Source organism: Herpailurus yagouaroundi, unplaced genomic scaffold (assembly GCF_014898765.1).
Source record: "Herpailurus yagouaroundi ecotype Mexico unplaced genomic scaffold, PumYag 165, whole genome shotgun sequence".
Taxonomy (NCBI): domain Eukaryota; kingdom Metazoa; phylum Chordata; class Mammalia; order Carnivora; family Felidae; genus Herpailurus; species Herpailurus yagouaroundi.
The window spans coordinates 17,725,063-17,741,445 of NW_024412406.1; the positions used below are offsets into that span (position 1 = coordinate 17,725,063).

The 16,383-nt window shown below is 39.6% G+C and overlaps 1 protein-coding gene across 2 annotated transcripts in view; it reads right to left on the reverse strand.

The window, feature by feature from the left end:
• Window positions 1-1,268: 1,268 nt before the first annotated feature.
• ADHFE1 (alcohol dehydrogenase iron containing 1) overlaps window positions 1,269-16,383 on the reverse strand; it is a 31,889-nt gene continuing 16,774 nt past the window's right edge. For both annotated transcript variants that reach the window (XM_040487692.1, XM_040487693.1), the window contains 5 exons: window positions 14,917-15,015; window positions 13,011-13,089; window positions 12,501-12,597; window positions 9,738-9,895; window positions 1,269-2,407 (listed from right to left, as the gene is read on the reverse strand). In XM_040487692.1, coding sequence (XP_040343626.1) covers window positions 2,324-2,407; window positions 9,738-9,895; window positions 12,501-12,597; window positions 13,011-13,089; window positions 14,917-15,015 — 517 coding nt within the window. In that variant the 3' untranslated portion in view covers window positions 1,269-2,323. The remainder of the gene's footprint in view (window positions 2,408-9,737; window positions 9,896-12,500; window positions 12,598-13,010; window positions 13,090-14,916; window positions 15,016-16,383) is intronic.

Sequence of the window (16,383 nt, forward strand, 5' to 3'; positions counted from 1 at the left end):
ATGAAGCCTTCCTCAATCTGTTTCTTCATGCTTGACCTTTAAATCCTTCCTCTACAGAGTGATCATCACTGTGAATACCAAACACTTCTGGTGAGTCACATTTAGACATCTGGCTACTGATAGTAAAGGCAGTGAACGTTTAAGAGATAGAGAATTCATTTTTATGTCTCACACTATTTTACATTAAATTTCCCAAACTCAAAATTTCACATTAAGGATTAGGTAATACATAAAATCTAGTCATAGCATATTCAAGCTGGAAGAGGCCTAGGTTGAATAAAGTAAAACTCAAGACAGACCAAGGGACTGGAGTGGAACCTAGGGCCTTTGACCCCTAGCCTAATGCTGTTCTAATGATACCACATCACTTTGTAGAATGTAAGAGTTCTAGAACTTACCTGGACTTTTTTTTTGGGGGGGGGGTGGGTTGGTGGGGAGACACATATATGTTTTTTCTCTGCCAAATGTATTTTGAGACATTAACAACTTTTACTAAAGTTTCCTGAAGGATCTCAGATTGGCAGAGAATTTAGCTGTATTCTGCCTCGTTCACACAGCTTCTGCTTTCAGAATCCATGATACTCTTGAAATGGAGGGAATTTTAGCTAGATGTGGTCTGCAAGGTATAACAAATTCTGTTGGCACTGTCCTATGCTTGCCTTTAGAGCACTTGATATAAATAATTTGAATGTCCTATAGGAATTAAAACTATATCTTAATGATGCCATTTCTAAGTCAAAAATATATGCACACATATAATATATATAATAAAAAACATCTACCAAATTTTTAACAGTGGCTATCTTTTGGATGGTTCAATATTAACAAATATTTTCTTTTGTGTTTACCAGTTTTGGGTACCAAATGTATTTTATGTTTATAATTAGAGAAAACTCTAGAAACATTATTTCAATGTTATTTAAAAGATCTCAAGGACATAAAGACTTTTATACAGATAAAGTGGGGCTGGTCAGGCTGAATGGCACAGTAATGCACTTCTTTTCCATTTTTAAAAATCCTGATGTAATTATATATAGCATTACTTATTTGATTAAAACTTTAATTCAGCTTAAAACACAAATAAATCCACAAGGGCACTGAGATCCAGACTGCCAAAGACTTGAGCAGGCAAAAAACATCAGTGTGGTTACCTTTGTGAGGCGAAATGAGCCGTAGAAGTTTCTGTAGGCTGGGATTGACAGAGAGGCAAATGATCATGCTACTTAGATTCTACTGGCAAGGCTGAAGTCTATTAACTACAACACTGCTTGCTTTTGAATTAATTTATTCTGAGCACCAAAAACATTTTTCCAAAGAGGGAATTACCATGTAGGGTGTTAGTGTTTTTCTCCAAAGAACAATTTGTTTATTTACCACAGGATCAGTCTCTCATATTTTACCTCTTTGGATCTGCTTTAATCTTTAAGTATTAGTTACTAGTATTTTCATAAATTAAGATGAATCTGACCTAAAACAATAAAATGATATTTCTCTCTTTTCTCTGGTCCTTTTAAAATGAGAAAATATGTGCTTATAACAAATCCAAACAATACAGATGTTTATAAAATAAAAAGGGGAAGTATAAAGTATAGGGTGAATATTTTCTCTTAATTTTCTGTACCCCAAATTCTATTTCTCTAGTGATAACTTTTGTTATTTTGATGTGTATCATTCTTCTTCCTATATATAGACAAATACTTATGTATAATTAAAAAGTAAAAATCAGACCATGCAAATATTTAATTGTTCTGCTTTTTTCCAACTTAGCAGTATATCATGGGCATATTTCCAATATGTTTATCTCATTCTTATTGATAGCACTATAATATTCCATTACTTAATATACTCTGATTTATTTATCTGTATACTATTAATGAATATTTAGGTTCTTTCAGATTTTTTATTAGAGTGCTGCCAGAAACATCCTTGCCATCTTCCTTAACACACTTGTGCTCATATTTCTATAGGCTCAATTTCTAGACTAGGGATTACTGGGCACGGGATATGTGCATTTATGTTTTTGATAGATACTGAGCTTTTGCCCATTTTATAAATAGAGCAGTTGAAATCCGTGTGGTTTGGGGCAGGAACATGAATGCTGATGTCTAGCCCAAGGTCCAACATAGTGGGCATTCTTCCACTGTTTACAGAAGTAGTTTGACTTTGAGCATTAGGGAATCTTCTGCAGGATAAACTTATTATCACATTCAGATTGGTAACAGGTATGTCATGTGTGGAAATAAAAAGACAAAGTTCTGGCTAGCTTGGCTTCTGTTGTCAGGACTGTGATGGCCAGTGGTAATTCTTTCAGTGAGAATGAAAATTAATACAGTTTCATTGAAGCTTCAAACAGAGCAGACAGGTCCTCTTCTGATTGAGGGCGTGGTGCAAGCTTGGTGACCCTTTCCTGAAACAGTAAATAAAAGCAGTTACCCAGGGCTTTGAAAAGACAGTTTGTAAAAGGTACTAGGTTATGTAAATTAACTTGGCCATAAGAAACAATGAGTTGATAATAGTTATATCTTTGAAATCATATTTTGGGGCACCTGGGTGGCTTAGTCAGCGAAGCATCTGACCCTTGGTTTTGGCTCAGGTCGTGATCTCACGGTTTCATGGTTCAAGCCCTGCATCAGGCTCCACACTGACAGTGTGGAGTCTGCTTGGGATTCTCTCTCAATCTCTCTCTCTCTCTCTCTCTCTCTCTCCCCCCCTCCCTCCCTCTCTCCCTCCTCCTTCTCTCTCTACCCCTCTCCCACTCACGCTGTCTCTGTTTCTCTCAAAAGAAATAAACTTAAAAAAATCCTATTTCTTGTTTGCCCTATTCTAACTGATCCCCAAGTCAGAAGTTTATCGAATGACACCTCTCCCACAAAGCCTTCAAAAGCCATTATGCTTACGTTCTGGCAATAGCCTGCCCAAAGTATAGAACCAAATCAACCTTGGGTAGAACACCGCCTATAATGACCAAACTGCATTGGTCAGCAGCCTATGCCAGGTAGGTCGTCTGGGCAGAGAGCACTGTCCCAGGCATAGCATGTGCTGCCAAGGAAAATAGAACTGGGTTGTCCTTGACTTCAAAGACTGTATACTTTGCAACTTGGACTTAACGTATATTTAAAAAAGATTTCATTAGGACTTAACTCTCAGGCTACAGGCAACAAGTGACTCCTTTTTTTCCTTTTTAAGGTTTATTTATTTTTGAGACAGAGAGAGACAGAGCATGAACGGGGGAGGGGCAGAGAGAGAGGGAGACACAGAATCGGAAGCAGGCTCCAGACTCTGAGCCATCAGCCCAGAGCCCGACGCGGGGCTCGAACTCACGGACCACGCGATCGTGACATGAGCCGAAGTCGGACGCTCAACCGACTGAGCCACCAAGGCGCCCCAAGTGACTCCTTTTTAATATTAACTAAGGTTTTCTGCCTTCCCAAATGAATTCAGCGACTTGCTTAATTTCTCCAATGTTATTGAATGGAGTTAGCAAAGACAGCCAGCACATCCTATTGCTATATATACCCCCATCAGTGTCTTCTTAATCCCAATGGGACAGAGGACTAAAAGATACTATAATGACCACCCTGTGTCCAAATTTCTGGGCCTAAATGAAATTAAGGTATAGGGATTGAGTGTCCAACTCCTGATTTTGGCTCAGGTCATGATCCCAGGGTCATGGGATCGAACCCATGCCAGGCTCTGCATTGAGGGTGGAGCCTGTTTGAGATTCTCTCTCCCTCTCTCCCTCTCCCCTGTGCTCTCTGTCTCTCTAAAATAAAAAATTAAAAAACAAATTAAGATGTATGCTATATTTTTGGTTCCATTCTCACGGGTCTCTCAGTTTATTTTCTTTTAAGCACCTATTTGGGAGCATAGCTGGTAGATGAGGCAGCTCTATGAGGGCAGAGCTGTGTTCAGTCTTCTTGCCCAGTGCCTATGAGAGTGCGTGACATGCATATAGGTGCCCAACAGTTATCTGATGAATTAATGACAGTGGTGGGAGGGGGGGATGTTGACATTTCAAATATTCACATATTCAAGACAGAACTCTGCCTCCTGCCTCCCATTTTCTTCATCTCAGAAGTGATACCCAGTCACTCAGGCAAAAGCCTAGGAGTCCTCTTGATTTTCTTTCCTTTCTCTACAGGTTCACTCCATCAGCAAATTTGTCCAATCTCCCTCCAAAGTAAATCCCAAATCTGACCACCTCTCACCTCCTGTTCCACCACAACCCAAGTCTAAGTCATCCTCACTCTCCCCTCCACAAGTCTGTTTCCACTTTTGTTCTACTCTCGCCCCCTACAGGTCATTCTCCGCAGAGCAGCCAGGTGATATCCCCCCCCCCCCCCCCAGTATAAATTGCTCCCATCATTGCTTGCTTCATCCTCTCTGATGACTTCCCACTGCAATTACAAGACTATGCCTCCAGTGCCACCCTGTTCAGGCCCTGATGCTCACCTCAGCTCTGACTCTTCTCCCATCAGTTCATCTCACTTAGCCCCACCATCCCCTCTCAGTCCCACAAAAATGCTCATCTTCATGCTGTCTTAGGGCCTTTCCCCTCTGCCTGGAGTGCTTCTCCCAGATCTCAACGTGGCTGCCTCCACCTCTAGTCAGAAACCTTCTGTGACCACCCTCGCTGGAGTTCCCTCTACACTGTCCCATGTGAAATCACTATCTCATTGCCCAGGTTTTCCTTCATATCATTAATCATTAACTGGAATGATTTCATTTATACCTTATTTATAGATTTGATTAGATGCCCATTGTCTGTCTTCTCTCACTAGAATGTTAGGTCTACGAGGTAGGGAAGAGACTTTATTTTTCTCCTTACCATATCCTGTTCAATGCATGTAAAAACAGGACCTCAGTAAGTAAAAGGAAGGTAAGGTAAAAGGAAGAATGAAAATAAGAAGGATGTATTAAAAAAATTAACTCAGGGGTGCCTTGGTGGCTCTGTTGATTGGATATCTGACTCATGATTTTGACTCAGGTCATGATCTCCCAGTTTGTGAAATTGAGCTCTGCACTGGGCTCCGTGCTGATAGTGCGGAGCCTGCTTGGGATTCATATACAAACTCTCTCTCAAAATAAATAAATAAACATTAAAAAAATTAACTCAAAATAGATCTAAATGTAAAGACTTACATCTTACATGTAAGATGTAATACTAAAACTCTTAGAAGAAAATAGGGGAAAATTTCATGACATTAGATTTGGCAATATTTTCTTGGCTATGACACCAAAAGCACAGGCAATAAAAAAAAAATAGGTAAATTGGACTACATCCAAATTTGAAACTTTTATGAATCAAAAGACACTCTCAAGAGAGTTGAAAAGACAGAATGAGAAAAATATTTGCAGATTATACATCTGATAAGATGTATATAAGATATACATCTGATATTCTAGTAATATCTAGAATATATAAATAATTGCTACAACTCAACAGCAGAAAACCCTAAACAACCCAACTCAAAAATAGGCAAAAGACTTGAATAGATATTTCTTCAATGAAGATATGTAAATAGCCAATAAACACATGAAATCAGTCATTAGCAAAATGCAATTCAAAACCACAATGAGTTCCCACTTCCCATCCATCAGGATAGCTATAAAAAAATGGAAAAAACAAATCTTGGTGAAGATGTGGAGAAACTGGAACCCTTGTGTATTGCTGACTTCACTTATTGTTGGTGGGAATGCAAAATGGTACAGCCTCTATGGAAAACAGTTTAGCAGTTCCTCAAAAAGTTAAACAGAGAAGGTGTACCCTATGATCTATAATTTTATTCCTAGGTATATAGCCAAATAGATTGAAAGCAGGGACTAAAACATATTCATACAACCAATGTTTATAGTAGCACTATTCACAATAGCTTAAAGGCAGAAACAACCCAAATGTCCATCTGAACATAAATGGAAAAGCAATATGTGGTATATCCATGCAATGGAATATTACTCAGCCATAAAAAGGAGTGAAATTCTGACATTAAGGATTTATGGTAAGTGAAGTCATTATACAGACCCAAAAGAACAAATATTGTAGGATTCCACTTATGAAACGAGGTACCTGTAACCGGCAAATCCGTACAGACAGAAAGTAGAATAGAGGTCATCAGAGGTTGGGGAAGGGGAGTTATTGTTTACCATTAAGCAATAGAGCAGAGCTTCTATTTTCTGGAAATGGATAGTAGTGATGGTTGCACCACACTAAATGTACTCGTTGGGACTGAATTATGCACTTAAAAATGGTTAAATTAATACATTTTATATTAGATACATTTTACCATGATTAAAAAAAAATAATTAAAGAAAGGAAGGAAAGGGGCGCCTGGATGGCTCAGTTGGTTAAGCATCAGACTTTGGCTCAGGTCATGATCTCATGGTCTGTGGGTTCGAGCCCCACATCAGGCTCTGTGCTGATTGCTCAGAGCCTGGAGCCTGCTTCTGATTCTGTGTCTCCCTCTCTCTGTGCACCTCCCTTGCTCTCTGTCTCAAAAATAAATAAACATTAAAGAAGACAAAAGGAAGGATGGAAGGGCAGATGGGAGAAGGATGGGGGACAATATGATGAATGTGGGTGAAACCAAATAAGAGTTTATACTGCAGCAGATCTTCAGAGATTCTAAGGAATTTTGAGAATCCAGAGCAAGGCAGAGACCTGTTCATGGCGACCTACATACCTGTGAGCGGCAGGGTCAAGAACGGAAATTCAGCATTTGCTATGGCCGACGATTATTGCCACAGTATTCTGTTTATAACAGGAGAGAATCTTATCTGGTGATCTCAGAGTCCCTTAAGATGATCCTGTTCATCTTTGGCGAAATAGTTCAGGATTCTCAGAATTATTTCAGGCCAAGTGATCGGGGTTTCTCCTTCACATTTCTAAAGCTCCATGATTGGTTAAATGGGGGCAAGGATGTAATGTTTGTGATATATCCCCCCATGTATCATCTATGCCATAGAAAAGCCAAACTCTCAGAATTAAGATGTGTTCAGCGCTATTATTTATAGATGCTTAAAACCAAGGGACAACTGATTAACATGGGCACTGAAATAAATCCTGACTACTACTTTTAGCACATTCATAAAATAACAACATTTTGACTGGCCTGTCTGCCAGGGCGTGGAAGTGCTCATTTTGGTAGACAGCCCTCCTCAGAAATGAAATGTTTGGATTTGAAATGTAAATGTTTTTTTCCAGAGGTTTCAGAAACCCCACTTGGAAGATTAATTTATTCTTGCCTGCTCCCCTTGCAGCCTGGGTATGGCGGTTGGAAGCCTCTGCACACAGGGCTGCTGTTTGCTGCCATCAGTATGGGATGTGGTGTTCGGTCAAGAATACTGGCCTGGTTGTTCCTTCCAGAGAAAACTGATCCCTCCTTGCTGAACATAAAAGAAGCTTTATCAAATGTCGACTACATAAATAATCTTTCTGGCAATATTCTTTGCAGCAACCAATATATCCCTCTCACTACCTTAAATCCTGTAGATACTAATAAGTGAAGATTAGCTTGTGCATGTGTAAAATTCTGAAGTTGCTATAGCATTCCTGTAAAATGTTCACTGCTGCCAAAAAATACCAAACAAAAAACCCATAGTAGTTCTTCATCTGCAAAACAGACAAGCTGATTTCTAAGATGCCTTCTAAGTTCCGTGCATCTCTCCTGTCCTCTCCATATATAGAACACATTGACTCAATTACATGGACTCCAAAATGGAACTAGTGCTACTTTATTAAAATTAACTATGTATGTTTCTCCCAATCATAGAAACATGATTAAAAAAAAAAAAAAGCAGGATACGTGTTGGGGCTGCTTTATGAATACCACTTGAAATCCTGGCCTCCTGCTTTTTGACTTGTATTCAAAGGATTCAATTTGTCTTGCATCTTTTGTGAAACTAAGAAATTAGCTTTGTCTAATTAAGGTTTTGCTATCTGTGATTTCCCAGTGTGACATGTACACTGAGGCATTTAACATGATACCTAATTAACTTGCTATTTTAGTGGATGGTCTCAAATGTTAGTTTGGATTGCTATCTGGAACAGTTTCTGAAAGTAAAAGACTGAGCACAGTAGAATTTAAACAGTAAACACTTGCCAATGTGTGCTGATGGCAAGAAGATGCGTTGCCACTAGCAATCAAATGGCCAAGAATATCACACAGTTTCATCTGAAAAGCATGGATACCATCCCTGGAGGTTGACAAACACACATTCCTGAACAAACAGAATTCTTCAGAAATCCCCTCCTCCCCCAGTCTTGAAGAATGGACACTATCACTGGAACCATGCTATAAGAGCCAAGCACCATGTCAAAACTGTGGTGACCACCTGGTCTCTGGTATCCCTGGACAGGCTTTCACGGCTTCTTGTCATTAGTTGACTCCTATTAGGTGTAAGGAAACTTCTCAAAAAATTACTACCATTCAGCCATTAAGCTCACCTGCCCAGAAGACTTAGGAGGAGAGAGGGCTGCAGGTTTACAAACATTTGACATGTTTACTAGCCTGTGCGAGGTGCAGTAGAGGATGAAGGAGCAAAACACATCCTTGCGCTCCTGGAACTTACAGTCTAGTAAGTTTGGATAAAATAACTGTGATGGTCATATTCTTTGGCTATTTAGTCCATTGGACTTGTTGGTTAGAGCTAAGTGTTTCTGAGTTAGCCTAGGAGCTCAGTTACACTTTGAGATGTTTCCTTTTCTCATTCATTTGTATTTTCAGATACAACTGAGGCTACTGGATTTGAGTGTAAATGAAGGAAACTGCTGGCCCATGGGCCATGTTTGGTTTGTACAGTGGGTAATACAGGGAATGCAATACAAACATCCAGATTGCTGATACATATATACTTTTAATTGGATGCTCTATGAACACTGGGACCTGAATTTCTGCTTGTAGATAATAAATTGTAGCTGAAAAGATGCTCACCCAATGAGATGGATTATGAGCTTTCCAGTTCACGAAAGTCCCCGCCACTCCCTACTGCTTTAAATTACTTTGTTCATTGCAATCGCCTACCTACCTCCTGAGGACATGTGAGTCCGTTAACCGAATCCATACAAATAACATCTTATGTGAGTGGTGAGATCTTCAACATTCTAAGCAGTTGCCAAGTGGGGAAGAAGCTAGTGTGAGGCCTTTGTTTAACCAGAGGGATGAGGGAAAAGCACTGCTACTTGTGGTAAGCGGGAATCTGTGTAGCAACATTTAGATAAATAAGACCCAAAGTGACACAGATGTGTATACAGATGTTATGTATATAAAACGTACACTCTCCCAGATATGTTAAAAAGTGATTTTGTAATGGTATCCATTTAAAGGCCATGCCTATTTTTTCACAAAATAGTAGGAATTTTAACTGTTTGTAATATAAAACAATATTAGTGGCCCTTTTGGAATGGCTTCACATAGTTTTATAGAGGACTTTTAAAAGAGCAGAAATGGTAAAAAGGGAAATTCTGCTACACTTCAAGACAAATATGGATGTTTTTGCCTTGATTTTTTATAAAAGATCCTTTCAGTTACATCATAACAGCTCCAAAAAGCCACAGGTTTATGGAAGAATATATAGGTAAGGGAGGCTGGCCCCTCCCATAGGAGAAGAGAAGAGCTGTTCTCTGGTATGGAGGAGACCTGGGTTTTCCTCTCCCCTAAGACCCCCCCCCCAAGTGGACCATGTTTTTCCAGCAGCTTTGTGCTTCTCCGAAAGGCATGAGGACGCACTGCATCTCTTACCTGGGGCAGCGTTCCTTTCACTAACGCAGGGATATCAGCCTTGGAGTAACCAATGGCAGCCAGGCCATCATCAACATCCAGATCGAATAAGAATTTCCGGAGCGTGTCTGCCAAAATAGGCCCAGCGTCTGGGATCCTGGCAGTGCGGGTGTCAGCTCCTAGAAGACACAAAGTGCTGACTGTAGAGAGAGAGGGTGTCATTCAGTCACACGATAGCTGAATACATAACCTACTGCTGGCTCCCTACCACCTAGGACAAGGGCACCGCTGTGCCTCCACATGGAGGCCAGCCCAGCATCAACCCTGCAGAACACAGATGGGCCAGGCCAGCCTGCAGGACCCCGATATCCTTTGCAAGGAAGTCGTCTGGGGTGTGCTAACCTGGCTCTCACATTTCCAATGGGCTCCTTGCCCCTAGTGTTGTGGGAAGAAGAGGAACCGAGCCAAGAGAAGAGGCATAGGGAGGAGACCAAAAAAGAAGGCTGGTGTTTGGATGAGGAGGCAGGAGCATTCGTAGGAGAAAACACAGGTTATGTAACTATCAAGGCTTGGAATTTGCTGACATCTAGAGGTATATGTGTTCAACGTCTTTTCTCCCAGCAACATCTTAGGCAAAGAAGACAAACCCTTTGCAAACACCTTGTGAGGCAAGGATATATTGAAGTGCAAAAGCTCCAACACTGACTGCCCAAAAGGAATAAAATGACAAAAATAGACTATGTGTGGCCAGGGGAGGAAATACTTCCTCTCTATTTCTATGAAACTTTTTATTTTAAGGGCCAGGGCAGGTTACTCTAAATAAATATTACAGGACTAGTCAGGCAGAACCAAGAACAAGACTCTGAGAAAACAGTATTTAGTATGTAGATAATAATGATGTTGGTGAAGAGGGGAGAAGGTTGCCAAGGGTTGGAAATTTGTAAGGAAAAAATGTAGACACGATTCATAGTTAATACATGAAATCATAGAGACATCAGTCTGGACGAGCCAGGGGTTCTGCCCTCAGGCAGGGGTAGCAGTGAGAGGTCCAGACCCTTAGCACTCCAGCCACCCTCCATTCTAGCTGAACACATTTACTGCCAGGAAGTGAAGCACTCTACAAACAGATGTAGCATTATTTATTATCCGAAATGCCTCATGTTGAGTCTAAGTCCACTTTCTCTGTATTGTTCACCAGGAGACTAGAATGTACAGTTTACCTCCATGCTGAAGCACACTATTAGTTTTAACCTTTTTCTTCAATGGCAGCAAGAACTGTTTTAGTAATCCGGAAAAAAGTATAAATAGACCCAGATAGAAGGGTAGTTGGGAGAGCAGCTGGATGGAAGGTAAACCTTGCCTGACAAGACCAGTCTGTATTACACAGTGGCAGCTGAAATATGGATTAGGTGGAAAGGTGACACACGATACAAGGTTTATGAGGTTTTTATGTTCCTGCGATTGCTGCCATAAAACACACCATCAAAGCCTCTGGGTTTTCCTGTGAAGTGTTTTAGAAAAAAAGAGAGGGTGGGAAAGAGAATAAATCGGTATAAAGCTAAGAGAATCTAAGATGACACAAGGAATTAAAATAGTTGATGGCTAAGTATGGAATAACATTAAACAAAACTTCCTATGCAAGGAGGAAGAATTGGTAGGTTCTTCCACCCTGAGCTTTGTCTACCAGAAGAATTGCTTTTCACAGTAGTGTTGTTGGTTGCCTGGAATTTTATTTACCTTTAGGTTTTCTAAGACTTTCCCATTTCCCAGACGTGTAGCTGACTACTTGGGCTCCCTCCTACTTACACTGCATATTTACAAGGCGTCTAGGCATCTGAGTCCCCAAAATGGCTGAAAAATAAACCCCAGTCCGAAAGGGAAAAGAAACAAGATCATTGGGAAGGTCGACGCCATATTTCCAGCAGTGCATGCTGGGAAATCAAGCCCCTGCACAGCTTCTCTAGCCTGGCTTCTCTCATTAGCATTCCCAGCACAACACCTGGAACTCTGTGAAAGCACAAACGTCAGAGTGTGAAAGAGAAGTGGAGGGAGCAGCACACGTGGAAGGAATCTGTGGTCATGCCTACCTTTTTGGAAATAACCTCTCCAACGGCTGGAGCTAGAAGAGCATAATGAAGTTTTCTTTTTAGCTTTTCCCTTCCTACCCTAAACACAAGTAGGGGAATAAAATGCTTGGAAAGTTAATCAAATACTCAAAGTCTACTTGAAAGAGTTCTCATCTTAGAAAAATACCAAAAAGTTTTACTTAACACTAAAGCTATCCTGAATATAATTTTATTTCTTATAAGATTCAAAAAGCACTGTGGGTGTCTTATTATAGACATTATTTATTCGACAGAGCAGCAAAACAGATTCTTCTTTTGGGATCTTTTTATAAAGTTTCTAGTTGTTTAGATTCTTTATAATTGGGAATGTGCTGTTACGTCCAATTTAGATCCATTTTATTATCTACTAAACATAGCAAAAGCCAGTTGTAACATTAACAGTATATAAAGAGTCACTTTTCTTGGGGATGAAAACAATAGAAATATTATTGCTCCAAATTTAACATAAGCAATATTTGGTTCCATTTCATTGTTAATAGAAGCAAAATTACAGAATTTTAGTGCTAGACAGACTTCAGGTAGGTTACTCACATTTTATTATTAAGCTATTTCAAAGCAAATTTCTAGGTATTATTATCCTTTCTGGATTATCTTCAGAAGCAACCCTATGATATGCTCCACATATGTGGGTCACAGATTTATGCATCATGGTTCATACCCAATATTTCTGCCGTTTCCAGGTGCCGTTCAGGAGACATCTGTGCTGTGAAAGTGAACACTGCTGGGGAGGTGAGTACCACAGAAAGGCCATGAGGCTGCAGAGAAACAAACTGTGGTGACCAGTGGGGCAACGTTGGTTTTCAACATGCATTTTCTAGATACTAAATTGCTTTACCCTATACTCCAAACAATCAAGAATTGACAAATATATTTAACAAATACATTTATGGCAACTGCGAGGAATATGAAATTAAAAAAATTTTTAACATTCATTCATTTTTTGAGAGACAGAGAGAGACAGTATGAGCCAGGGAAGGACAGAGAGAGAGGGAAACAAAGAATCCAAAGCAGGCTCCAGGCTCTGAGCTTGTCAGCACAGAGCCCAGCACAAGGCCAGAACTCACGAACAGTGAGATCATGACCTGAGCTGAAGTTGGGACGTTTAACCAACTGAGCCACCCTGGTGCTCCAGGAATATGAAATTTAATTAAAGAGTTTATGTTTTTACCACCAGTGGGTGATCCACATTATAATCTTTTGCTTTGTATGTCTTCACTAAGCCTGAAATTGGGTAGGACATTCCATGGCTAGAAAAGAAAGAAAGTCCTTATGTTGACACATGGATACCAGAAATTCAGGTTAACAAAACAAAGATACTTTTATGGGAGAGCCTTCACGGTCTGTTGACCATATAGTTATCTCACAAAGTTACACATTGTGTTTTCTTTGATACAACAATATATGATTATGCATTGGACATTTTGTGTATTCATTAACAAAACCTCTGAAATGTTCAAATTCAAATGCTCATGGAATTGTATGCCACTAAAAAGTGTTCATGCAGAAGTTGATCCCCAAACACATTATTAACTTGATGATCTTGAAGAATTTACTTTGAAGTTTCTTTAATAAGCTTCAGGGCATGTGTTTTCTATTTTGCTCTGCACTGCCTTGGCAGCGTGTTCCTGCCCAAGCTCATGATGTGGGTGGGAGTTTTAGGAGCCAAGATGTGCTGCATTAGATATGCAAGCTTGACCTGCCAGTCATCTGTCCCATCAATAATTGATATATCCTTTCAAATGTTATATACTAACATAGTTGGATCATAAATGATTTTTGCAGTTTGAAAGGTTATCAAGAAAAGGCACCATGGTTTTTATTTGTGGCTTTTTTTAAATTTGTTTTAATGAAAAAAGAAAAAAACAAAACCTCTTTATATCCTCTTGAATTCTTAGCGAACAAATAGGACAGTATTATAGTTTACTAGATGACCCAGAATATATATATTGTGAGAAGTTAATGTATTTATAATTAAAATATTGAAAGTGAAATGCTTTATAATAGTAAAATGGTCTGTAAGTCTTTTTGTGTGGGTTATTAGATGACTTTGGGGTTATTCACCAAAAGATTTACATTTCATAGAAAGATGAAGTATTTTGGTGAACTGTATGAGTACTTATCAAAAAAGGTATCCCTTGCCTATTAGTCTTCACGAGACAGATCAGAAGCTGTTGGTTCTCTGAATTGCTGGGCACTTAGGAATGTACTTTACCTTTCTCAGGCTTCACAGTATTTGGAAAAATATTGCGTAGTGTCTTTTCCTGAAGTGAAAGAGTTCATGTATTTTCCAAAAGTAACTTTTTAATGATACCGAATGACTTTCCTCGATTTATTTTAACAGTTGTATATATTCCTTGTAAAAATTAGAATGATCCGTAATCCTATTTCTTCAAGATAACCCTTATAAAGTACATCTTCGGGTCTTTTTATGCATATCTTTAATTTATGATCGTATGTGCATACAGTTTTAAACATTGCTTTCGTTACTTAATATTCGTTTTAAAAAATGTGTATTTATTTATTTTGAGAGGGAGGGACAGAGAGAGAGGGAGAGAGAGAATTCCAAGTGGCCTCTGTGGGGGAGGGCTCTATGTCATGAACCATGAGATCATGACCTGAGCCAAAATCAAGAGTCAGACACTTAACCTACTGATCCATCCAGGTGTCCCTGAATTATACATTTTAAATGGGTGAATTTTATAGTGAATTGTATTTCCATTAAGTGTGAATTGTATTTCCATAAGTGTGAATTGTATTTCCATAAGGCTGTTACCAAAAAAAAAAAAAAAATTTAGGGGCTACCTGGCTGGCTCAGTCAGTAGAGCATGTGACTCTTGATCTCAGGGTCATGAGTTTGAGCCTCGCATTGGGGGTAAAATATACTTAAAAAGAAAAACTTAAAAAAAATCTATGACTCAACAAATCACATTTGAATTAACAAAACATTCCAGTACCTAAAGTTAAATTTCTTCTTTCTATGGCATATTTAGATCTTACACCTGTCCCAAATTATAAACATTTTAAAAATAAAAGCAATAGCTTAGGTGAATAAATATAGTCTCAGATTTGCTCACCACAGATGAACACCAGCATTTCCAAAGCCAATGCCAGCAAAAGCACTTGCCAAGTGCATATTAGACCTTGCTTCAAGATCATCAGGATTTCTGACAGCCCTGTGGATGATATAAATATCTACATCAACATTGGCATTTCCTACAAAGAAAGGGCAGCCTTAGGGAAAGATCTGGGGAAAAAAGAAATGCTACTCAGTAGGAAGAAAAATTAGGTAACTTATTCAAACGACATCTTGTCTTCTAAATGAAAACTGAAGGGAAACATATTTTCTCATCAATGGTTTTGGGCAAAGGCATAATAAATACTCTGTCAGGCTGCTCCTGTGATAAAAGTGCCAGGGGAAGAAAGCACTGACCCTTGGGCTGTGAGCTGCTCTAGAAAAGTGCCCTGAGAGTCATTCTTCTTCTTCATTTGTCAATGACCTTGACTGCAGCTGTGAATGGACTTCAAGTAAACATATACTCAGAATGCATAGGGCTCAGACTGCTTCTCAGAGTCCGTGCTGCCTTGGGCTACCTGCAGGCTAATTACAGCCTGCTCAGCCATCTTTTTTTTTTTTGTGACACTACCCCAAATAGAACCCTCTGGAGGCCTCTTAGTATCTGTGGATACTACACGTTATTTTAATATTTATCATTATAGAAGTGGGATGTTATTGTAGGACGAGGCTTTGCTCGCTCTAGATGTCCCCAGTGCCACTTTGGAAAAGCAAATTCTCAAAGGCCCCTTGCAGATGGAGCTCAACCTTCTCATACACACTTGCTTAGAAACCCTGCCCCAGGGAGGAAGCTGAAAACTGCCAAATGAACCCTCTGTCGCTTGCTTTTTCTGATTTTGCCTGGAGTAAGGGTTTCTGTTATGTAGAGTGCTATAGCCTTTTATCTCCTTTCATTTGGAATGGTGAGGCTTCTGTGGCCCCTTTCCAAACCGGGGTTAGTTTCTTATTCCTTGAATAACAAGATGAAATAGCAGATGATGGGGCTTTAGCTTGTCCTCTGTCCATTTTACCCCCTTACCTTCCACCATGCTCTGCCAAGCCTTCTGTCCCTGTCGCACACACTGGCTGACCATTATCTGGATCTGCATCTACCCAGTGAAATGCTGCCATGCTCTCTGATGGTCTCCTGAAATGGTTCTATGTCCCTTCCCCCTGCTGTACTACAAAATACAGTTTGAGCTCCCTCTCTAGTACAACTTCTAACCAGGGGCCACATAAAGCACCATGTTCACATCTAGGTCCAAACTGCTGTGTTCTTTCCCTCCATTATGTATAAGTACAGAAGTGAGTCTGATTTTGCATAGTTCCTAATGTTTCAGGGATCAGCTTTCATCTCTAAGTATATCTTTGCTTTCTTAGGAGCCAATCATGGATACATCATTCATAAATCTTTCAAAATCTTTTAGGAGGCTTTTTATATCTCCTGGGACAGACAACTCTACACATGTATTTCTTAAACTCAGTTCAT